This window comes from Natator depressus, chromosome 12, assembly GCF_965152275.1.
Source record: "Natator depressus isolate rNatDep1 chromosome 12, rNatDep2.hap1, whole genome shotgun sequence".
NCBI classification, from domain to species: Eukaryota; Metazoa; Chordata; order Testudines; family Cheloniidae; genus Natator; species Natator depressus.
Window position 1 is genome coordinate 33,122,774 of NC_134245.1, and position 26,043 is coordinate 33,148,816.

Genomic DNA, 26,043 nt, shown 5'->3' on the forward strand with positions numbered 1-26,043 from the left:
GTTATATAGAGTTGATCCCTGTATCTTTTCATGTTTTAAAATGATCTTCTAGTTTGCCATTAGAAAAGAGCTAGATCTGTTCCTGAGATTTAGCTGTATCTAATACACTAGAAATTGGCAAATAAGATTGCTGGTTATGGCACAATGCAATTATACAACACCATAGATGCGCAGTTGTGGTTATGCTATTTAAGAAAACAAACTGAAAACCTGCACTATTTTGTGATCAATCATTTTATGCCTGAAATCAAGCTGCATTGTTTGTTTAGACCATAGGCTCTTCAAGGCAGAAGCTGTGTGTTCCTTAAGTGTATTTTTTTTATAACATAAAGCTGAGTATGCTCTTGGTGTTCAATAAATAAAAACAAAAATCAAGACCAAAAAGACCCCTCAACTTTTAATTGCCTGGTTTCCCTTGCTAGTGAGTGGAACACACTCACAGAGCAGAAGGCAAATTCTGCAACGATAAAAGATTTCAAAGTAAACCCTAATGAGGAGGTCTGTGGTTACGTCGTGTGTGTGTGTGTGTGTGTGTGTGTGTGTGTGTGTAATAAAGCATCAGCAAAAGGGAAGTACGTGAGAACCTGAAGCCATTAAGAGCTTTAAAAGAAAAAAGTACCTAGTTAAAACCAGTAGGACAGATTACTGGAAACCAGGACAAAGATACTCAGAAATGGAATAACACATTGATCAGATTTATGAGTCAGTCAGCTCCTTTCCTTTCTAATCTCAGTAGCTGTCATGCAATTAAAAAGTTTCTAATTTATCGATCTTGGATATGAAAAAGTCAGCCCAGTGGAAGAGGCAGTATTTACTTGCAGAGATGTGTGTGAGATTACAGTTGCAGTCATAGTACAGGTTTCAGAGCTGTAGCTCACGAAAGCTTATGCTCAAATAAATTTGTTAGTCTCTAAGGTGCCACAAGTCCTCCTGTTCTTTTAGTTGTAGTATTTTCATGTACATTAAATGCCAACCATTTTGCTGAAGTAACCCAGACTAAACCTGCTTGCTGTTTGCAAGGTCAATCTTTATCTCCTGTACATGGTGGGCCAAGGACTTGACTTCTAACACGAGGGCTGATCTAGTGGCTTGCTTGTCACAGGCTCTTTCTCTTTTCCTGTGGAAGAAAGAGCAGAAACTCCAGTTGCTGACGTCTTTTGGTTTCTTCTGAAATAAGTAGGGAGTGTTAGTAGCAGAGTTCAACTGCATCCTTGCTCTTGTCTCTGGGTCCCGGAAGGTCATGTGAGGGAGGAAGCTGTTTAGTGGAAAGCAATTCCATAATCTTTGGTAGGAAGGCACACTACGTCACTACAATGAGATGTCTTCAAAAATTGCTTATTAGAGCGGCTGATATCAGAATAGTAAATACAGTACCTCCCCTGCTTCCGACCTGCTTTATCAGAAGAAGTGAAAGATACTGTCGGAATGTGAATATTAAAGCCCTCTCCCTAACTCTCCAGTACTTTTTTCTGCACAGTAAGATCTCTTGAGTTAAATATTAAAAGAAAATATCTGTGCATCATTGAGATTGTTCATAATTTTAAATTCTGATGGCTGAAATCACTTTGGTATATGTTCTGATGGCCTTACTTGTGTCATGTAGTGTGTTGCTCCTTGCATACTCCTTTTGATTCCACTGGGATGACTGGAGGGGTGAAGATGTCAGAAACTCAACTTTAGAGTGGAAGGGCAGTTTTGAGGGCACAAAGTCAACTAGCTTTATGCCTCAAATGTAGTTTTGCTTAAAACGAAAGGGGGACTTGCCAACCCTAATGTGGGGCCTGAATAAAATGCATTTAAATCAGTGGGGAAATCTTCCCTAACTTCAGTGGGAATTGGATTGGATCCCTATATATGTGTTTTCATGGAATCTCAAATACAGCACGTGTGCGGCTACATTACAATCAGACATCAAAACTCACAACCTAAAAGGGAAATTAAACATCCTGGTCTCATTGTCTTTGTAGAGGAAAGCACAAAAAGTAAACACACAGCACAAATGGTGAAAAGTAAATTGGAATGCTATTTTTTTTTTAAATTCTCATAATTTAAGTAACATGGGTAATGATTTAAAAAAATATATACAACTCCCCTCCACTCCTCTTTTGTCCCAACACTATCCCTGTTGAAACGGAAAAATAAACCACTCAGTTCAGAAATATATGACAGAATACAGAAAAACTGACTATATTTAACAAAAATAAAGCTACTGTTTGAATGTTTTGTTTAAATGGGAAGCAAAGCATGAAACAGGCCATTTATATGTATGCAGTGTTGCAAGAGACCCAAAGGAGACCTCCAAGCACAGCAAAACCCCCAGCTTTCGCATTCAGAAAAACATTTAAGAAAAAGGAAAAAAAGTGAAATTTAAAAAAATGTGCCTGGATATTTTTTTTTTTTTCTTTTTAGCCAGGTAGGTGGTGGATATTAAACCACCCTCTCAAATTCTTCAGGCTCCTGTCCCAAATTGCCTCTCACATACAGAGGACATTTTAGACAATGGTTAAGTTAGTCGTTGGAATCAAGTCAAAGGGTTAGATCCTGACAGTCTGCTTCTGAAATGTCTCCTGTTGATTTTAAACATTTGCTGATGCCATTCACGCACTTTGAGTACTATAGTTAGACAGCATTTGAATACTCATTTGTACACCTAACTTCCTGGTGAAACTTGGTTTTGGGGCCGGCTGAAAACTTGGCCCCAGTTTATTTCTAATGATAAATGAAACAAAGACCCGAGGACTAAGGCGGTCTGCCAAGGGACATTAAAGGTTCTGACAAAGAATAAGATGCGATCATGTTGGAACAGTATCAGAACAAAATAGCTCATTTGCTCCTTGAAAGACTTACGAAAACCATAAAGAAAAGGCAAGGTGAGGAGGGACGTTCTTTTGTTTCAAGGCACTGAAATTGTTAATATACCAGCAACGGAGGTTTCCAATGATGCGAGTGCGCCATCCGTTATTTATCGTAATGTAAACACCTCATTTAATACAGGAGGATTAAAACTCATCCCAAGGGATTATGTCATGTTCCACTCCTTCTACCACACAATGGATTTGCTCTTCCGTTTTGGTGCATGGCCCTGAATGCTGCGCTTATGAACTCACTTGATTCAACATTATTGAATGAGAATGCAAGAGAGCTGCCGTTGTATTTTGCCAGGTCAGTAATTTGGCTTTTTATGCCTTTTCTCTGTTGCCTGACACTGAAGACTGTCATTTGAATCCGAGCAACACTAAGATGCTTGCTTTTGTTGAATTCTGGAGAACTGTTGAGTGGGAGGTAAATTTTGATGGCTTTCCCCTTGGTTTGCAGAGTTACCCTCATATTTGCTGCGGATGTTGAGAGTCTGTGGCAAAAGTCAACAAGAAGGAGCCTTGAGGCAGGATGGAATGGGAAGTGGGTGGAGCCCTGTGGCTCAGTTTCCCCATCTTCAAGTGGGACTAATTTTTACCTAACTCATAGGTTTCCTGCGCAGCTTAATTTGTATTCCTGAAATGCTCTGAGATCATGAGAATAAGGAAGATAGAGAAGTGCAAAGTAGCACTATTATAATAGTGACCCTGAAAAGCATTAGGAAGATACCGCATATCAAGCGGATAATGAAAGACGCACTTTTTTCTTTTCTAAAAGCAGCTGCACTTGACTACAGAAGACTCACTTTGACTTTATATTAGAGTAACTGAGAGCGGCATTGGGCCTCTGGTGCTCTGTTTGTAATTAGAATTTACAAGGTTGTGCCTTTACTTTGTCCTTTTTGGCTCAGCACTGACTTAAAGGGGAAAAAATGCCTCCTCCTGCCTCACCATCACCACTTGCTGCAGTACCCACAAGTTCCTAGGACAGCTCCCTCCCAAGTGCTGATCCTGTTAGTAGCATGTTTAGTTTGGGAGACCTTTTGGTGGTGCAAGCACATGCTAATCCCGGTGTCCCCAAATACCATAAATGTGCTTTGATCAATGTGACTAATCGATAAAAATGGATTATCAGATGTCTTTGATCTCAAGATGACAACAACAACAAACCCCCACAACAACCACCAAGCCCAGGCGTAATATCTTATAGAGAAGCACAGATTGTCAAACATGTCTCTGTTCACTTCGTAGGGTTTTTTAATATATATTTATGATTCAGGGTAGTTGTAACTGAACTAGAATTTATTCCCATTGATGTTACTGGAATCTTTACTACTGACAGTGCTGGGAGTAGGATTTGGCCTATAGTGACCCAATAGTTTCCATCAAAACTTCTTTATATTGTTGGTCATCTAAAAGCATTTTAATTAGAATGTGTAGGAAGCAAGAATGCCTTTTTGAGGGGCCTCCTGCGTGTGTGAACTCAGATCAGAATATTCAAAGCATGGTCTTGTACCTTAAGAGCTAATAGGATGGCCTACACATGAGTTTCCTGTACAAACTCAGCTGTGCCAAGGAATGAGAGATGTGCTTAGAAATAGTTTTGTCAGAATTCATCCTGTGACAAGTAGTCAGATGCATAGTATTTTGTGTCTTTATCTAGTGCAGTGTTTCTCAACCTTTTTTGTATTGGCAACCCCCGGTAGATTTAAAAAATAAAATCGTGACCCCCTACTAGAAAAAATTACGACCTCGTATCTTAATCTTGGGGGTTGGGGGGACCTTCAACTGGCACCAAGAGCGGGGCTTCAGGACTGAAACATATGAAGTAGCTTCATGGGCCCCCCTGTGGCGTGGGGCCCCAGGCAATTGCCCTGCTTCCTACCCCCTAACTCTGGCACAGCTTGCAAGCCTCCTAAACTCGTCCTGCCACCAACCCCCAGGTTGAGAAACACCGGTCTAGTGGAAAACGTCATTTCCAGCTTGTCTTATTTGTATTTTTAATGGACAGACCTGGCTACCACACTTTTTTTTTGTAGCTCGTAAGCTTGACAAACAGCTGTCACAATGTGCCTTGTAAATAGCTTTGTATGACATTTGCATGGCAGCTAGGAGATCCTGTTGCATAGGTGCCGACTCCGTGGGTGCTCCGGGGAAAAATTAGTGGGTGCTCTGCATCCACTGGCAGCCAAGCTCTCTTCACCTTCCACCCCAACTCCTCCTCCCGTGAGCACGCTGCGTCCCCGCTCCGCCGCCTACTTTCCAGCGCTTCCTGCCTGGCCGCCACCAAACAGCTGTTTGGCAGCGCTAGCATGCTCCAGGAGGGAGGAGGAGGAGCGGGAACATGGCATGCTCAGGGGAAAAGGTGGGGCCAGGGCAGGGATTTGGGGAAGGAGTTAGAATAGGGACAGGGAGGAGGCAGAGTTGGGGTGGGGATTTTGGGGGAAGGGATTGGAATGGGGGCAGGGCTGGGGTGTGAAGAGGCAAGGTAGGGGCAGGGTCTCATGGAAGGGGTGGAGTGGGGGCGGGGCCAGGGGCAGAAGGGGGTCGAGCACCCACGGGAAAGAGGGGAAGTCGGTGCCTATGTCCTGTTGTGCTTAGAAGAACACTTCATAGTGAAGAAGACATGGCTGCCATTTTCGGGTTCTTGTAGCATGACTTCCCCAGCTAGAGAAACAGAATGGTTGTGACACTTAATTAAGATTCATAGAGTCTTAGGTTTTCAGGCCAGAAGGGACCATTATGATCACGTAGTCTGACCTGCAGGCCACAGGCCAGAAAACCACACTTAGGAACTTCTGTATCAAGCCCATAATTAAACTGCTTTTGGTTTTAGTTCACCTCACACAAGTGATGTGTCAGTAACAAACTCTGGGCTTGATCTTCAAATAAATGATCCCATATCAATCAAGGGAGCTGCTTGTATGAAGAAGGTCTATATGCATGAATACATGGTGGCAGGATAGGCTCCAACAGTTATCCTGTGGGCTCATTCCCATAGCCATTAATTACTGAAAGACCAATCCCTGCACATCTTGCTCACATGAGTAAATCCTACTAAGGTCATTGAAAGTTTTGCCTGAGGAAGTGCTCGTTCAGTCCTTTAGGATTTGGCCTCCGGTTTTAAAAATAAGCTACTTTGTTTGGGTCTAGCATTCTTTCAGGGTTTAACTTTCGTTGGTAAATGTGTCTCCTGTATATTGTACTATGTATATGCAGTGTGTGTAATATATATGTGCACATCTGTATATGTAGATATCTGCTATTTATATACATTTATAGATAGGCAGTGGTGTATTTAATGAATGTTACATTACTTCTAGAATTATAGATGCACACTTTGTTTCAAAAAGCGTTGTTAGAATTCAGCAAGATCGGCTGTACATCTGTTGCCATTGAGGCATTATTACTGCATCGTTGATTCTTATGAGGTCACGACAGCAGATGGGAACACTATGTTTCCCAGCTCCCTTTTGGTAGTCTCCTGGATGAATGAGATCCTGGAAATGAATGCACTGGGTGGAAATGTTAATAAAATTTAAACAATTGATGCACAACGGTGTAGGAGTATGCAAGATGACTACCTGTATCATTACTGTGAGAGAGCATGTAGAGAGACTGCACAGCTAGAGAGCTGAGATAAAGAGGAAGACCTAGCCAAGTGCCAGATATTCAAAGGTTTGCGGTTTTGCTGTTGCTGGACTTTCATGGACCATGGGTCATAGCCATGAGATTCAGATCTGTGCAAATGGGGTGGGTATGCAATTGCACCTTTGAAAATCTGACTTTCTTTAAGAATGCTTTTTAATGCATAATTCCCACCTCACAAGAGTGATTGGAGCTATACTGTGAATTCCCTGTTCTCCAATTTGAAAGGGGGCTGCTAGCTGTATAGATATTAGAATTGGGACCAAACTAAAACTTGAGATCTGAGGTCTGAGTCTCATATCCCTATAATGAGCAGAATTGAAACTCTGCATCTGAACTTCAGACCTAGATCAGAATGTTTGTTCCCCATATCAGAGTTCTAGCTCTGAGTGTCTCAAAACTTTGGGTATTTGGAATCGGGTTTGGAATCCAAACTCTCCCAAATGTTGGGGTGTTTGAACATCTGTCACGGGCTGAATCCAGGCTACAGACTTCGAATGTGGGCCTGTGCTTCTGCTTTACACCCATTTCTAATAAAAATTAGATTTCTTGTAAGAGAATGAGAAACTGTTTACAATTCCCCAGGGATGATTTTTTTGTACTTTTGGAAAGCTAAGCAAATGTCAGCCAGACCTCTCTCTCCAGGGTGGAGGGGAGAGAATTTCTGAAAGAGGGGAGCTTTATTATTGCAAGCTGTAAGTTTTTTCTCCAGTAATAACATTTTCACACATTTCCCCAAAACTCTTTAACGACCCTTGAAAAGGGCTTGCCAATAACTTCGGTCTTTTTTGAAGAGATGGCATAGTTGCAGTTCCTTATTTTCAGATGCTTTACAATAACTTGTTTGTTCCTATGTGAGAAAAGAACTGATAACCAATCTCTATATACAACTTTCCTATAAATGTTACCCAGAATGTGCAGGTAGGAAAACTAAGCCAAAACATTCACAATGCTCACCTTTTCCTGTTGTTGCTGTCCTGATTACACTTCTGATTAAAGCAGATTTTTGTTTTGATTTTTGTTCTTCACAACTGCAAACATCGTAGTCCCATGAGAAGGTGTTAGTACTGGGGCAATACGTAGCCAAGGTGATTAGAGAGGAGAGAGACGATATTTAAAAGCAAATTAATGAAAATCTCCTGTCTGATCATATTCAGTTTGAGTTGTATTTCTTGGATAAAACATTAGGCATGTGAACGTGAAAAATAAATCCTTCCACTGTTGAATACTGATGGCTACCTTTGTATACCACTGCCCTCTGCTGGATCGAATCAGAACTGCTCATGTGTGTGTCATTGCCCTCTACTTCTTGGGTTACACATTTACTTTACTACTTTTAGAAATTATGGCTCAAGTGGTAGGGGCCTGAGATTTTGGAGGAGAAGGACCTGAATTCTTCCATCCCGATACCATTGTGATTCTAAGGAGCCATGTTGTACAGTGATATTTATGAATATCTTCAATATTAAAAAGAGGAGAGCAAGGAAGATCTCCCTGTTTATATGGTTTAGGTATAGCTGATGCAAGTAAAAATGGGCATAAGTCAGGATCCAGGTTCAGGTCTGGATTTTAAACACTTCCAAAACTTGGGCTGTTTGAATTGTGGGGCTGTGGCTTACATATAGAGAGAACCAAAAATGTCTTAATCCTTTTACAGGCCGTAATGATGTCATGCAAATCTTGATTCAGCTCCAGAGTGTTTGAATTCAGTGTTCTGATGCAGCCCCATATTTGGGGGTTTTGGTACCCCCACACCTTCCCAAAGGAGATGCTGAGGCTGGCTTGGTGTTTCTGCTTTGTAGCCAAAGAAGTCACTGATGACAATTCAGGTTTCATTGCTCTTTATTGTGTTTCTGAGATCAAAGCTCTGAGAAGTTTCTCTCCTCTCTCCCTCCCTGAGTGGAAAGCCCTGCTTGAAAGGTTGTAACTGTGATATTTAAGGATTTGCAAAAATAGGCTATTTCCTTCAGATGCAAAAAAACATTCTTACCAAAGGAATCGAGCACTGACACACAGCTCACAGGAAGACACTGGCTTCTCCGTGCCTTTGAATTGCAAACCGGAACATTACTGCAGAGGGTGGTCACGGTGCCTTCAACCTGATCATTGTGTGCAAACAGAGCAAGGGGCTTGTAATTATCACCAAAGATAAAACTTCCTCTAGGTTAATTTTTGAAAGACATGACATAAGTCTTTCAGCATGATGTATCCCTTAAACCCAGTGTGATCAGGCAGGTGACTGTTGAGCAGGTCAGGCTGACTCCAGCTTTTAATATTTATCACCAGAGGTCCGAGTATAAAGTGGATGAAATGGCCTGCTGCCTCTGTGGGAATTAAACAGAACTCTGGTTTTATATTACCACTGTTATTTAAGTGCCAACAGGCATAGGCGCTGACTCCGTGGGTGCTCCAGGGCTGGAGCATCCACGGGGAAAAAATAGTGGCTGCTCAGCACCCACCGGCAGCCCTGCAGATCAGCCCCTCCGCCTCCCCCCCAGCCCCTCCCTCCCACCACGATCAGCTGTTCAGCCACATGCAGGAGGCGCTGGGGAGGGAGGAGGAGTGGAGGAGGCGGGAGAGGGAGGAGGAGTGGAGGCAGGAAGAGGCAGGAGAAGGAGTGGAGTGGGGGCGGGGGTGCCTAGTAATTGGAGGGCCCAGCTGGGAAGAAACATTTATTCATGCTGGTGTCTGAAGGGCTGTGCACCACACTGAAAGAAAGAATAGGAAAGGGATTGAGGAAGGAAAAAGAAAGGTGGTAAAGGAAGGTGAGAGGGGCAGGTTCTAGCAGTTACAAGCAAATAATGTCAGTTCTTAAATGTAAATCTACAAAAAATTAAGCCTGAGAGTTTGAGGGACACCAGACCTTAAAACTCATGCTTCTGCCTGAAAATGCTTTCCCTGCTATTATTACACCACCACCTAAAATGACTATTGGGGGGAAAAAAAGGTGTTCCCTCCAATCTCTTTGCTGTTTTTTCCAGTTTGTTTACTTTGTACAACTAACTGCATTTTGTGTGTAGTTAATTTCATTGATTTTTCCCTTTGTAGTCAGTCATTTCCCCCCAAGCCCTTTTGTTTGTGTGGGTCTTGAACCCAGCCACAGTGAAGGGGAAAACATGTTTATAGCATAGGAAAATAAGACTGCAGAATCACTGATTGGGAGGCATCTGGCCCTGTAACTACTTCTAACTAATATATTTTAAAAATTGACTAGTGGGTGGTGTCCCTTTGAAACTGCCACAGAAGTACTTCAGCATGCTCAGTGAAAAGTTGTGCAGTGAGTAGACCAAGCTGACAGTGGCCTTGTTTACTATACTCTGGCTATCTGCATCTAGAAAAGAACAAAATATTTCCCCATATATGCTTGGCCACCAGTATGCTTTATGTGAATATCTGGTGTGCGTGGCTATTCTGTTTTGATGATTGTTTTCAGTGATCCGAGACAGAATGATTGTGGAGAAGGTCAGACAAAGCCCCATCCATTGGTACTTAAATTCCCCCATGTATTGCTTACCCTGCTGCAAAGTTTTGGATCATTGTTCCAGTTCCATTTCCATATCCATAGATAGCTAGAGCAACATGGAACATTTCTGGACTTTTAGAGGCAGACATTTCTTTTTAAGGCATTCATCTTGGTCCGTCCTGTGAGCAAATGAAGATTCAGAGCCTGAGAGTGTGCAGCAACAGCTAACAGAGGTGCAGGCAGGGTCTTACCGGTTCCCACATTGCAGTCATGGGCGGGTGTGTGCTCTGCTGTTTTTCTTTGCCTTGTTGGGAACTTGCAGTTCTGGCACATGGGCAACCAAACTTCATCCAGGTGTTGGGTCTCATCTCCTGGATGCTTTAAAAAAAAACAAAAAAAAAACTTATAATCAACCTAATAGTTCACTCCTTGTTTTTGTTTCCAAATGTGTGGGTGTGGGTGTGTGCTTTAATTAACCAGCTTTGCTTATTTAATTTAGAAGCAACTTCATAGATTTTAAAAAAACTTTGTGTGTGTAGTATATACATGGACATGGATTTACTCAACAGTGGGCATGTTTTAACATACAGAAGTGAATTTTTCCTGTACTGTAAGGTGTACGGATTCGGTGATATACTGTGAATCTCAGCACATAGTAGAGGGATTTCTGGAGAGTGCCTGTGTCAAAATTTGATGTGTAATTCTAATACGTAGAGCCTCATGACAGAACTCCTCTGGGCGTCTGTGTACACTCTAATTATGTGTTAGTGCATAGGGTCTATATTCAGGTTTGGGACCCCATTGTGCTGCAGGCTCAATAACCACATAGCAACCCACTGTCCCTATCCCAGTGGATTTACAATCTTATTTTAAGTGTAGACCTAACAAGTGGAGTTAACAAATAAGAGGAGGGAGAAGGGTTAAACTGATAAAGTAATGTGTTTGTGTGGCTAACAATAGGACAGCTTGGTAAAACAGATTCAAATAAACAAAAGACTTCTGAGGAAATTGGAGAGTTTGTGTTTTTGGAGATGACCTAAATTCCCAGAAGGTGTGTTATAATTTCTATAGAATTATTCTTCTGACTCAAAAGAACCACTGACGTATGAACGTCTGGCCATTACTGAGAGAGTGGTGTTTCTGGTTGTAGTTTCTCTAAAACCATGTTGGTTATGATGGTGATATAACACCTTTCCCAAGCAGGTGTCTTTATTTTAATTTTATGAGATCTTTACCTTGGAAAAAACCTCATGCTTATAAATATTACATTAAAACTAACAAGTTTACCAAATGGGCATCTTTTGCATCAACTTGTAGTTCGCCATCCCTACAGCACAAACCATTATTGTTTTAGTTGAATTTCATTTTTCAAAAAATGAAGATAAAGAAGCATGTTTAGAAACCTGTGAAAATTCTTGTGTGCAGTAAAGATGATTTAACAAAGCCAGCTTGGAATCTAATTGATACTCTGTGTCATCTCCATTGTGTCTCTACCAGTAAACTGACAGATCTCTCATACTTGATTCACTTTCACACTGCAATTGCCATTCCTCACCCCACCCTCCATGGTGCAGGTATCACACATTTCATTTACCCTATATTTAAACAGCAACACTCCTTACAATCCAAACAAGTCAGTCATCATTAAACGAGGAGGAGGATCAGCACTGAAGGAGGTTATAGGTGGAGCCTGGAGAGTGTGAGGAGGGGTTGAGTAATCGCAATTTTACCAAAGACTTCCTGTTTTAAAAAAAAGAATAAGTAGAGTGCTTTCCATTGGAGTGGTGATGTGTTCTCTGTAATGCTGTGGAAGTGGTGAAAGTAAACCACTGACATAGCCATAGGAGCATGCATTAATTAAAATCCTCATGAGGAATACCAATATTGTCTAATGAAAGATGAGACACTTGAAACAAAACACTGTGTCCTTCCCCTTATGTAATATCTCTCAAGCCAGGACTGGGGAGTTTATAATTCATCCAGTAGAAGGTTACACTGACAACTTGTTGGAAGCTCATGGCTTGCACCTAATTTGCATGAAAGGGAATAGATTGTATTACTCCTCTTCTTTAATACAGAGGTTTGGCTCACAGAGACTACAGCTTCCAGTATGCAGTGCTCTATCTGGATTGAGATGAAACATTGAATCCTGGGAACTAGAGACTGTGTGGTCAGCCTTTGGGGTATTTGTTTAAGCAAAGAATGAGACATTTAAAGTGCAGCACATTTGTACTATGTTTAGCTGTCCTTGCTTGGCAGTGATTAAATCCCAGGTCTTGAAAACAAACAACATAAGAAACAAGCTGTGATGTGCTGTAAAGAAAACAGTGAGGGCTGCCAGAGATTGCCAAAGTCTGAGAGACAAATCAATAACTTCACAGGATGTGGGATCCTGGATGATTCAACATCTGCACAGCTTCAGTATTTGGTACCAGTGTACCTTTTCATGCTTGACTATATATGCAGAATGTATTAGAGCTGAGTTTGTGGGCTGAGTGCTGGCTGCATCTTCTCCCATACCATGCCATCTACCCTTGCACTTGGTACTTGACTTGCAAGGAGAAATCCCCTTGGAAGTGCCAAAGTTCTCTCCTGGCATAGATAGATGGGGATCCTGTGTGAAAGACGCATAGCTGATCTATGCCAAGCAAGGGATGATAGTCCCAGCACCTTTCTAGGAATTGTTGCCACTGTCTGGAGATTTTTCTTTGGCAAAGGTGCCTATTTCTGGCTTTCCTGGTGTCCTTGAAAGAAAAGATACTATGCAACAACAATGTGTTACTGCCTTTGACTAAAACAATGGTTTCTCAATTGTTAGAGCTGTTAAAAAAAAATTAAATAGAGATGTGTGCTGGTCTTTTATTTCATAGCAAAGTAATCTGTATATGTTTATATGGCCTGGTCTCTGGTGCTTAAGAGATTTTCTTCCTGTGTGCCAGCTTGATATTTGAGACTAGGTGATGTTCTTCTTTTAGCAGGTCCCAGATGTGAGCTCTAGGAGATACCCTTAGCAAAGAAGCCACTGCGGGGCTCTGTTAAGTGCATGTAACGGTGGGTTATCTTGCTGGCTTTTGTGATGGCTCACATGTCTTTCACACAGCAACATTGGTTTTGCCCCCCAAAAGTTTTGAGACTGCATGGCTTGCCTAACAACGGAAGTTGTACTAATGTGTTCTTGGACTTTAAAGCATCTATCCATTAGGGTCTGGTTTTGGCTGAAATGAGGAGCTTTGGAGTAATTTCCTAACATAAAGCACTCCATTGGTATGGGGTTGGCGGACCTGTAACGGATGTGTGCTGTGACAGTGCAATTGTTGGAGATTTTCCTTAGCTGGCAGTAGTAGTAATTCCCTTATCTTTTATTATGGCTGAGCTACAAAAGAGTCAGTATATTACAGGTTAGTTGAACCAGTGCTGCTGCAGTGGTTGTTGTGGTTTCCTATCCATACTGGGGAGAAATCATAGTAGACGTCCTCAGTTCATATGGTGCTGAGCTAAACATCTAGTACCTGGCCCTAAAACCAGTTTAGAAGAGCCTGGGGTGGTGATTGTTTTTGCGAGTACAACATCTTTCAGCCAATACTTTGTTGCCGTGCATTTTAGTTTAGCTTTAGACGATACCTCGGGGTCGGTGCACAATGGAACGTCCTCGAATGTAGTGCTTGCTTGCCTCGCTAGTCTGCCAGTACTTGAGTTTGATGCATTTCATGGCACAGTGCAAGGCCAGTCTGTTCACTAAGTGTTGGCTTGAAGATAATTGAAAACGGAGGGCAGCCTTGACTCAGTGGTTTGCGGATGGAGTGTTTTCTGTCACATCGTTGTTGCTATGGAAATTTAGCTAGAGGTTCGGGTGCTTGTCTATTGATGCTGCCTATTGAGGGCAGAGTGGTGTGATTTTTTTTTAAAATGTGCATATATACAATTTAATTATTTTATAAATGTGTGCATGTGCCCAGCGGCTTCTGCAACGAGTGCTTGTTGTTGCTGTTACTGTTATTTATTATTGCTGTTCTGAAAGGGCACACAATATGCTTGCAATTTCTCTGTCCAAAGTAGCTTTCAATCCAAGAAGACAGGCAACATAGGAAGGGAGACGGGGACCATCAAAATATATAGATTTGTTTTCTATACTTTATATACGGTTTGTGTTGATGTTGTTGTTAAATGCACATCAGCCTCTACTCAGTTGTCCCTCAGGCTTTCTGTTATTTGTTGGCCATCTTCTTCGTGTTTTTTTAATTAGTTGTTTTGTAATAGCACCTGGAGGCCTCAACTGAGATTGGGGCCCCATTGTGCTAGTTGCTCTCCATACCCATAGTACGGAACAGTCCTTTCCTCGAAGAATTTACCATCTTATTAGACACGACAAAGGATGGGAGGGGGAAAATAGTAATCACAAAATGTATAGCAATATGGGTATTAATAGCTAAGCTGCATGAATTAGGATAAATGGTTGCCCATGTTAAGAAAACAGTAAGATAATTTAAGTGGTAAGAAGGATGGACTTGTAGTTAAATCACATGTCTAGGATACGGCAAACTTTGTGTGACCGTGGGCAGGCCATTTAGGGCATGATCCTCAGAAGTACTGAGCCCCCACAATTGCTGCGGAGTAATCTTTCTGTTGCTCATTTTCTTCATTGGTACATGGGGGATAGTCATTCACATGGGTGTTGTGAGACTAATGGTTTGGAATTTTTAAACCGTGGGTCACCAAATAAAATTAATAGGCAGCAGGTTTAAAATAAATGAAAGGAAGTACTTCTTTGCACAATGCACAGTCAGTATGTGGAGCTTATTGCCAGGGGATGCTGTGAAGGCCAAAAGTATAACTAGGTTCAAAAAATAATTAGATAAGTTAATGGAGGATGGATCTATCAATGGCTGTTAGCCAAGGTGGTCTGGGATGCAACCCCATGCATGTGTCCCTAAGCCAGGTGCTGGGACTGAACGATGGGATGGATCACTCAATAATTGCTTTGTTCTGTTCATTCCCTCTGAAGTACCTGGCACTGGCCCAGTTAGTGGGCTAGATGGACCATTGATCTGTCCCAGTATGGCTGTTGTGTGTTCTATCTCTGGTATCTCCCTGTTGTGAGACTACTGGTTGGAGTTTGTAAAGTGCTTTGGGATCCTTTGGTGGAAGATGCTCTATAATTACGAAGTATTTTACATTAAAGGCTTGACTGTCCACTCTCTGTAGGAATAAACTCCTTGTGGCTGAGCAGTCCCTATATGTCTTTGTCATATGGCTCACAGCTTTCTGTGAGCTGCTGAATGACCTTCACTCGCATTGACATCCATGAGAGTTGAAGGATCAGGTACTTGGAGAACAAAGCTTTCCACCTGGGCTTGGCCTGTGTTAGAAAACCGTGCCATGTATAACAGCTTGTGCCAAGTGTGGCTCCCTCCCCTTCCCACTTCTCTCCGCTGATGGTCATCCTGTAGCGTGCACTGAATCAATAGAGTTCAACAGACTTAGTTGCAAAATGTGATCAAGTCCCTAATTCTATGAGGGGTCAGCTCTCCTTCATATACCACGTGTTGCACATGGGTGGCTCCTCCCACATCAGCAGAGTGGCTGTTTTCAACACTTGTTGGCGGTAGCACGATACATAGAGGGACAACTTTCCAGCATACATGCAGAGTGTGCTTTTCAAATGCCAGCCCATCAGTCCATAATCGTTCAATACATTAAAGATCCCCCTGGTGTCACTTTGTCACATTAACCCTCCTCCCAAAGCAGGAAATTGACTTCTTATGAGCTGCTCAGGCAGAGTATTCTTGTTGGTGGCTGTGCATCATCAAAAGCCATTAAGATACGCCTCTCATCTTACTGTCTGAAAGTCAAATAATTCTATGGATAAAATAAAAGCAGCGTGCTCTCACTGGTTCCTCATCTGGGTTTGACAATGAAAGAAATAACTCCCCTCCCCTATTAAGAAAGTGCATACATGGATTTTATAACATTGGTTTTTAAGCAACGTATTAACAGATTTTTTTTTCTGCCAACTTGACTCGTCTCGCACAGCACATTTCCTGTAAAATGACTTTATTTTTTCCCCCTTTTGAGGGTGAATTTCTAAGAGAGAATTGTTCATATCCAAATCATTGCTTTCACATAGATGCAAGGTAATGGTGTAAGTCTGAGTGTCAGCTCATGTGCTGCTGTTAGCTGCTTATTAAATATGATTAATAGAAACATTTATATTCATTCAACATCTGAAGCAATTTGCATTTATTTTTTCTCAAGATTTTTTTCTCCCATCCTCTTTCTTTTCTCTCTCCCCCCTCCCACCCCCGTGTTGTTGCTCTGATGACTCAGACATTGGAGAGATTATTTCATGTTGAGGCGGAGACTAGCTTTTCTTGTCAGTTGTGTGACAGACAGTTTTGTTCTCTCCATCACATGTGGCTGCATGGGATTGGTACATCAAACGCATTGCAAATTATGAAAGTACTTTGTGTACAGTCTACGATCATCCACGTTTCTGGTTTTGTTAAATGACAGTGTTACCTGGGATTGCAGGCTGTCACATTAAAATGTATCCTTAAATATTTGGAGAAAAAGTGGAGTTGCACCTGATCTGCTGCCGAGCTAAAATTCAGATGAATTTCTGGCCCTGATTTTCGGCTTGTATAAATCAATGTAGTTCCACTACAGTCTTTTGGAGCTCTGCGGATTGACACCAACTAAGGATCTGGGCCTTTGCTTAATTAAATCACATAGTAAATCAGATTGTAAACTAGCTCCTTGGGGAAAACACCATCTTTATGTTCTGTGTTTTTGTACAGCACCTAGCACGCTGGGATCCTGGTCCATGACTAGGGCTCCTTGATGCTACAGTAACACAAATAATAACTAATTTTTGTTGGAATCAACCTATACTGCATTGAACATGGGACATGTATGTTTCCCTATGTATGGATAAATGTAGTAGAATTCCCTGTTGTTGTTCATTAGCATTCCCTAGGTTACAGCACGTGTGTGCATAATGTATGATACATGGAGCCAGCTCCTCAGCTAGTGTAAACTGTATAGCTGCATTGAAGATTTAGCCCACTGTGATCAAATTGATAGTGTTACTCTTTCTCCTAGGCATAAAAAAAAAGTTAATGACCAAAGCAAACCCAGAGGCATACAGGAGAGTGCAGCTTCTATTGGTGGCATTTAGCTTTACCTCAATTAGTGACACAGTGCCATCCCTCTACAAGAATAGCCCCATCTTTGAAACACAGACCCTTCCATGTGCTCCTCAGCTCACGTTTCCCTGACTCCGGTGCATCTCATCCAGAACCAAAGAGCTCTCCTTGGTTTCCTTTGCTGTGGAGCTGTGAGATAGACTTTTTGCTTAACAATCCAACTAGGAAAGGACTTGCTGTACTGCAGCAGATCCCATGATTCACCTAATGAAGAATCCTGGCGCTAGATCAGGGGTTCTCAAACTGTGGTTCAGGACCCCAAAGTGGGTTGCGACCCCCATTTAAATGGGGTTGCTGAGGCTGATGTTGGCCCTGGCCCCAGCAAGTCTGAAGCTGAAGCCCCACCGCCCAGGGCTAAGGTTATATGCCCCTGCCCAGGGCAGAAGCTCTTGGGCTTCAGCTTTGGCCCCCCATTTCTACCCAGGGCAGCAGGGCTCAGGCAGGCTCAATCTTTGTTCACCCCCTCCTGGGGTCATGTAGTAATTTTTGTTGTCAGAACGGGAGGGGTCATGATGCTATGAAGTTTGAGAACTGCTGCCCTTGATCCAAATGTGGTTGGGCTTCAGAGGAAAACCTAAAACTCTCATTCTCCATGTCATTGCACACTAATGTTACCGTGGAGGTGTGTGTATAGTCCTGCTACTAGACTTTGTCTCTTATCATATTAATCTTCATGAGATTAACATTGACTTCCACCTGTTTATGACAAATGAATAACCATACATTTCTTCCATATCAAGAATTAGCCAAATTGTATTGAGCTGGATATCATGACCTCACGTTGTCAATAGGTGCACTTGATAAATGTCTTCCTGTCGCTTATATTTGGCCAGATCAGATGTTAATTCCTCTGGATTTTGTAGGGACAAGGGTCAATTTCTAATATGCTGTTTCTTTTCTTGAGCCATAGATGTATTCATGTATTGTGAGAGATTCTTCATGCTGGCTGCCATTGTCAGCAATTCCTTAGTCCATGACCCTGTAAGGTGTAATTGAGCACCCTCACCTCCACTCCAGTTGGAGGTGAGGGCAATCGGCATTTCCCAGGAGGTGGTGTGCACTTTACCAGATTGGGCACTAATACAGATACGGACAGCTATACATAATAGGGCATATTCGTCATCCTGAACTGCATGCATTTAAATGCCTTACTAACAAGAACAGCCAAATGAGACCTAGACATCTGATGGTGATGGAGAGTGTGTTAGAATACCATGTTTTTCCACCAAGGGTATCTCCCTGGGAAAGTCATAGGATAGTTTAGGGTTACCTATCATACACCCCTAGTACATATGTACATCTGTCTGTCACATCTCATGTGAATGATTCCCTCTATTTGTATGGTGCATCTGTTCTAGACAGTCTCTTGCCGAAGTGGTGCTCTTGAAGATTTAGTACGTTATTGTGTGTAAATGCATACAAGCCTCATTTTAACAGTGGACATCATGTTTATTCTTTCCTTTTTAGTCAATTTCCTATGGAAACAAGTGTGCAGATTTTTGTTTTATTGTATAGGCTGCTGCTGCTTCTCAGAAAAGCTGAAGGAAGGCTGACTTTAAATTTGGGTCTGAAAGTTCCTTCAATTTTATGAGCATTTAATCCTTTGAGTTTATGGTTTACTGTGTCTTCTGGTATCTGGTTGTCTTGGATCAAAAAAGTCCCTTGGCTTCAAAGCTTTATGGTTTATCAATCTTTATGAAACTGAACGAAATGCAACGTTTTTTTTCTTTAAAAGGACAAAAATTCTCGGTTCCTCTTACACTGAAGGGAAAGGTATGTATGTCTTGTGGGGAGAATGGGTTTCACAAAAGCTAATGTAAATGGAAATGTTTTCATGATTTAACTTTAATTTAAATAAAAAGCCTTTTCATAGAATCATAGAATATCAGGGTTGGAAGAGACCTCAGGCGGTCATCTAGTCCAACCCCTTGCTCAAAGCAGGACCAATACCAACTAAATCATCCCAGCCAGGGCTTTGTCAAGCCGGGCCTTAAAAACCTCTAAGGATGGAGATTCCACCATCTCCCTAGGTAACCCATTCCAGTGTTTCACCACCCTCCTAGTGAAATAGTGTTTCCTAATATCCAACCAGACCTCCCCCACTGCAACTTGAGACCATTGCTCCTTGTTCTGTCATCTGCCAGCACTGAGATCAGCCCAGCTCCATCCTCTTTGAAACCCCCCTTCAGGTAGTTGAAGGCTGCTATCAAATGCCCCTTCACTCTTTTCTTCTGCAGACTAAACAAGCCCAGTTCCCTCAGCCTCTCCTCATAAGTCAAGTGCTGCAGCCCCCTGATCATTTTCATTGCCCTCCGCTGGACTCTCCAATTTGTCCACATCCTTTCTGTAGTGTGGGCCCCAAAACTGGACGCAGTACTCGAGATGTGGCCTCACCAGTGCTGAATACAGGGGAATAATCTCTTCCTTCGATCTGCTGGCAATGCTCCTACTAATGCAGCCCAATATGCCGTTAGCCTTCTTGGCAACAAGGGCACACTGCTGACTCACATCCAGCTTCTCATCCACTGTAATCCCCAGGTCCTCTGCACTTGTCCTTGTTGAACCTCATCAGATTTGTTTTGGCCCAATCCTCCAATTTGTTTGGGTCACTCTGGACTCTCCCTACCCTCCAGCGTATCTACCTCTCCCCCAAGCTTAGTGTCATCCGCAAACTTGCTGAGGGTGCAATCTATCCCATCGTCTAGATCATTAATAAAGATGCTGAACAAAACTGGCCCCAGGACCGACCCCTGGGGCACTCCGCTTGATACCGGCTGCCAACTAGACATCGAGCTGTTGATCACTACCCATTGAGCCCGACAATCTAGCCAGCCCTCTATCCACCTTTAAAAATTCCCTGCCATGTTGCAGACCAAAAACAACAGCAAAGAGCTTGTCAACTGTACATAAACATGAAAGTGACTAACCTAGTTTCCTTGTCTAAGCAGAGTGAAATGTAAAAATGAAAACATTTGCATAAACAATAAAAAATAAATTAGATTTTAAATTGTTTTTCTTGATGGAAGGCTAAATTTTGCTCAGTCCCATGAAGGTACATTCAAAGAAGCCTTTGCTCCCAAGTGTAAGGGATAGGCACAGTATAGTTCTTGGGCTTCCCAGTGTGGTGCTGGCTACTCCAAAGTGGTAAAGGCCCCTCTGCACTGACCAGCCAGGCTGGCACTGCCTGGGACGAAATGAAGGCTTTGCTTCTGAAAAGGATGGTGTAGTGTCGTGATGGAGCTCCCTAGAGCTCTGGGAAGTGCTGTGTGGGACTCAGGCACGGTACCCTCCCAGAGCTCCTGCTGGTGTCATGCACCTCTCCACAGCCCCTAGTGCGAAATGTGGCCATGGGTATGTAACAGGATCTAAAAACACCATTTCAAGGGTGTTTGTGCAGTACGGCTGCAGTTACAATTGCAAAACAAAGTTAAAATTTTCAGATGTGGTATTTTGGAGGATATATTGGGTGTCTGGGGCTTGAAATATGTCAAATCTAAGAGAGATTTCCCATGCTGCAAAGATGGCTTTACATCATTAAAATGGAAGGCATTTCAAAATTCTCATTTATATTTATGTAAATTTCCTTATCAAGGTTGTGCCGTGGAAGCACAACCGTGACAGATATTGCAACCACTTGCGGTGTCTTTTGGGGACCATACTGTATTTTATGTTTAAAGCATGAAAACCTCTCAAAGCCTTTATGATGAGATGGGCCAGACAGTACAAGCTGTAGAATATTCATAGCCATTTGTATCAGTACAGGTGATGTGTATTTGTGTGTTGCTGGCTCACTCGGGTGGGTGGGTGGTGGTTCCTGTGAAATCTGGAATCACTCGGGGGTGATTAATGCAAAATCCCAATGCTGGCTATGAAGATTTCCAGCCTTTGAAGCTAGGTATAGAGGAAGGGACGGTTTTTACCTGTTTTCTGGAGGCTGGGGGACAAACCAGGGCTTTTGGTATAAAACACTGAGTTTAAACAAACTCAGAGCCTTCCTTTCGATACAGCAGACAGGACTTGGTGTCGTAAGGCGGTGCCAACCTTTGCAGAAGGGAAAGACTTTGGCCTACCAGACTCTCCATGTTGGAGATGGGCGTTTCCTGATTTAGTGAGCATTTAATTCCTTTTATTGTTTTGTGTATGTTTTCTTGGTGATGCTTTTGCTCTAAGAATAAATGTACTTTGCTTTGGAACAGCTGTGCAGTCACTGGTAAACACACTGTCATTGTTCTGGGAGAAGAAACACATCTTTTTATATGTCGCTTTGTGTGTATAAAAAGATCTTCTATACTTTCCACAGTATGCATCCAATGAAGTGAGCTGTAGCTCACGAAAGCTTATGCTCAAATAAATTGGTTAGTCTCTAAGGTGCCACAAGTACTCCTTTTTCTTTTTGCGAATACAGACTAACACGGCTGTTACTCTGAAACCTGTCCTGGGAGAGAAAGCAAAGCACAGGTGCTGGGTACTAGGCTGACTGGCTTGCTGGGGATATCACAGTGTAAGGCAGGGAGCTGTGCAGCCTTAAAACCCTGGTCAGAAGGGAGTGAGACCTGGGTCCCTATTGAGAGATAGATGGAGGCCTGAGACCTGAGTGGCCACAAGCGGGGAGGGGAGATACAGGTGCAGTTACCCTTGAAACTGTGACAAAATCCAGTCCATTCTCTGTGATGGAAGATTTGAAACCATGTTGAAGTACATTTGTGGGGGGAGAGGGGAAGAGGAGCGGCGGGAGGCAGAAGTGATATTTAAATGGTATATAAATTAGCCCTTAAGGTAAAAATTACTCTGGCTATGGGAGAATAAAACAAAATAGAAATATCTATTAATGACTAATGGCTTTCTTTTGATCCTTTAATAAGAAGGCTAGGTTGTACATTATCTTACTCTTTCTAAATGTGTTGATTAATGAATATCAGCTGATGTTCGGTCTTTGGGATGAGATTTAGTTGTTGAAAGATTACAGAGCTGTGATTGAACTGGGTCAGTTCTCTTTGTGACAGTTTAAAAAGGCAGTTACGGGAAAAGCTGTGGGAAAAATCTTTGTCTCAAGATTAGTGTCTGTGGGGTTCTGGGCACTCTGAACTCTCGTTTGAAGGGAATGGGAGCTCAGGGCACTCAGCACCACACAGGGTGGGGGCCCTAGAGAACAATTTGCATTGCTCCTGCCCTATTCATTTGATATTTACCGCTGCTGGTGCTGGATTCCCCTTGCCCCGCCATTCTTTGAAAGCATGTTGTTGAAAACTTTTGTCTCCTGAGCCTAACAGACCCTGCTCATGCTGTTTTTCATATTTTCCCTGAGTGTCATAGTCTTGATCTCTAAAGGGTCTTGGGCTTTTGCTTTCCTGTGAGAACAAGATAATTACTCTCCAGTAGGCAACGTCTGACGTACAGTTTCAGCAGAAACCACTGGGACGCCAGTCACTAGCATGGAACAAGATTGTGGGTAAATGAATAAACAGAAGTTTATCATACTTCCTGCACAACAAACTTTTGTTAAAGAGACAGTGAACATGTTTCATCACTAGAGTTGTATAAAATTTACACTTCCACAACAGGCATTATTCAGAACATTTTTTTAAGAGGGTTTTTTCTTTTAAGCTGCACTCCTATTTTTTTTTTCTTGCTAAAAAGACGGCTGATGGTTTTGTCATAGTAATCTTGTGTTATAGGGGCATTTACTGCATTTTGGCAGACATTTTATAAGGGGCTTCTGTATACTTTTAAAGAGTGAAAGTGAGTATGATTTTTCATACACACCGCCCACTTAACTTATGGAAGGAAGTAGTGCAGCTAAAAAGTAGCTACATTCCAAAAGGAATTTGCTTATTTCACACTCACCCACAAGATCCTCTGTTGTGATTGTTAGAGCTGCTCCTGTTTGCTCCAGAGGTAGTCGTAGTTTTGACAGGATTTTTTTTCTTTTTTTTCATTTTCTTTATAGCCTATTGCAAGACTGTTGATTAACATAATTTAAACTAGGGGGGAGTAATATATTCAGAACATGTAAATTAGACGTAAACCAGAAATACTGAGAAAATAATACATAATTAAGAATAATAAACACCTATTGTTTATTGCAAGCAGGGCTCAGTCTAAGGGCCGGTCATAGTTATACCAGAATAGTTACTCTACTAGCTATGCTGGACAATTTCTCCATCTGTATGAGCCCTGAGTGCAGCCTGTGGAGTGTCTCAGGATTGCTGTGTAGCACTGGATTAACTCAGATAATATTGTGTGTGTGTACGTACACATCTATATCTCTGAATGTGTGTGTGTACCTACTTTGTGTGTGTGTATAGGATTAAATGTGTTTGTTTATATATGTGAAAACAATAAAATGTCAACTATTTAGAATATATCCTAGTAGTATTTGTACTGTCTGCTCTAATACCTCAGATTGGTGAGGGAGGTTAAAAAAGAAGCTTCGTATTTAACTTCTAGTTTCCTCACTGTTGATTCATATCACACATTTAACTGCAGCATGTTGTTTTTTTGTTAGTTTTAATTGTGACTCTCACTTGTAATCAGGCAGTGGCAACCTCTTCAGGAAACTGACATCTAAATGTAGCAGCTATAAGCAGTTGGTGGGGCTGCCTTTGATTGTCAGGGCTAGTCTACACTGGCAGTGTTAAAGGGCTGCAGCCGCAGTGCTTTAACGTGGCTTGTGTAGTCGCGGCAGAGCGCTGGGAGAGAGCTCTCCCAGCGCTCTAAAAAACCCACCTCCACGAGGGGCGTGGCTCCCCGCGCTGGGAGCACTGTCTACACTGGTGCTTTACCGCGCTGAAACTTGCTGTGCTCAGGGGGGTGTTTTTTCACACCCCTGAGCGAGAAAGTGGCCGTGCTGTAAAGTGCCAGTGTAGACAAGCCCTAAATCTTGAAGCTGTTGGTTGAGTGTTTATCCACCGCTCTCTGCCAGGTGCGTAGAAGACACCTTTGGAGCCCAAAGACCCATTGATAGTCAGATTTGATAATGAACTTGGTCAGCTTTGTAAGCAGAAGGCAGAACAAAAACCAACACAATACATTTAGGTTTGGAAGAATTTTTCTTCATAATTTTGGCAGATAATATTGATGTTTATTTTAAAGCATTTTTTCCCTATTTTTATGGATTTAAATTTTCACCGTTGTTGGAAATTATGGAGGACAATGGTTGGGGGAGGGGGTGTCAGAAATAATTAATTTCATAGATGTTGAGATTCAAATAAAACACAAATTGTCAAAATATTAAATGTAAATATCCTTAAAACAAACTCTGTTAAGTTCTCAGGCAAAGAAAGAAATGTTGCTTATGTATAAATTTCGATTATCATCGATCGAAATATTTTTTCATCGGTTTGTGAGAGTGTACAGTGGAATTTGTTTACCGGTGTTCCATTAATACAAATCTAATCTTTCCCAGCTTAACTATATTACACTCTATTTTGTCAGTACAATCCAAGTATCTTCCTCCTATAGACACACCCATGCATATCTCAACTCAAATCCTGCTCAGTATTGAGCTCACAAATTCATTTAACCAATCCAGATCAACACATTTTGTACAGGATTTGTCTACACAGCAGCTGGGAAGATGCTTCCCAGCGCAGTTAAACTAACACAGCTCAGCTCTGCTTAAGCTAGTATGCTAAAAATAACAATGTGGCTGTGGCAGCATGGGCAGCGGCTTGGGTTAGTGGCCCAAGTACAGTCCCACCCACCTCCTGGGTACATGGTCTGGCAGCTAGCCTGTGCCGCCACACTGCTATGTTGAAGGCACTGGTTTGAGCAGAGCTAGCGCGCCTCTAGGAAGCCTGCTTCTGCTGCAGTGTAGACAGGCGTGATCAACAACTGTAGCCTCCTCCCCAGGCTTGATTAATAACCTCAGTTGTTTCCTGGTTTTGTCTACTCCTTTGTGACTTTAACACTCCCAAACATGCGAGGGATAGACTGATAACTCTGTAGAATGACCTGTATAGGAGCTTCTCACAAGCTTCTGACCACGTGCTTCCTCTGCACTTTATTCCTGACTCCAGATGCAGCAAGGGGTCGGTTCAGGTTCTCTCCTCATTAAACTTCCAGTTCCTCCAAGTTGTTCAATGTTTGCGTGACAGGGTCAGGTGGAGCGAATGTGAGGTCACGCACAATTTCACGTGTGACCTCCCCAGGATTTGGGCCTGATGTTCCAGAGGGGAATGGCTAATGGTGTGTACTCCCCGGCTGCCCATCACCCACTCCTTATGGGCTCAGAACATCAAAGGCAACCAGGCGCTATACAGCTATTCCCAGCACCAAATACGATGGGATCAGTTTCTGGGGCATAATGCATTTGAATCCATGTTGTGAAACTTTTTATGAGTAAGTAAATGCTTATTCTTTCTTTCTCTGTTTCTTTTCTTGCAGCCAACTGGGTATATGGAAAACTCAGTTTCCTACAGTGCTATTGAAGACATTCAGCTGCTCTCCTGGGAGAATGCCCCTAAGTACTGTTTACAGCTCACAATCCCTGGGGGTACAGTCTTACTGCAGGTACAGTAAACATGAAAGAACAACTCTCTATTAATCACTTTGATCCTTGTTTGCTAAGTCTGAGATGTTAGCCCTGATTAGCCAGGCTGACACTGGGCAGATAATTCACTGTGGTCAAGTTGGTTACTTACCAACAGATTTGTGTGAGGTGACACATTCAAAGCCATTCAAGATTGTTTGGGTTGCTGTGCCTGCTGTGTTTGTTTTTTTTAAAGTGATAGTGAAGAATGGGAATTGTTGGGCCAAGATAATTTAAACTTGCAGCAGATTTTATAAACAGGACAGGGCTTTGTGGGAGAATTCGTAGATTTTTGAGGCCCAAAGGGTCCAATATAATGATCTAGTCTGACAACCTGAATAACAC

At 42.3% G+C, this 26,043-nt stretch overlaps 1 protein-coding gene across 2 annotated transcripts in view; it reads left to right on the forward strand.

The window, feature by feature from the left end:
- CMIP (c-Maf inducing protein) overlaps nucleotides 1–26,043 on the forward strand; it is a 170,500-nt gene that overhangs the window by 63,667 nt on the left and 80,790 nt on the right. For both annotated transcript variants that reach the window (XM_074968827.1, XM_074968828.1), the window contains exon 2: nucleotides 25,554–25,679. In XM_074968827.1, the coding sequence (XP_074824928.1) occupies nucleotides 25,554–25,679 (126 nt within the window). The remainder of the gene's footprint in view (nucleotides 1–25,553; nucleotides 25,680–26,043) is intronic.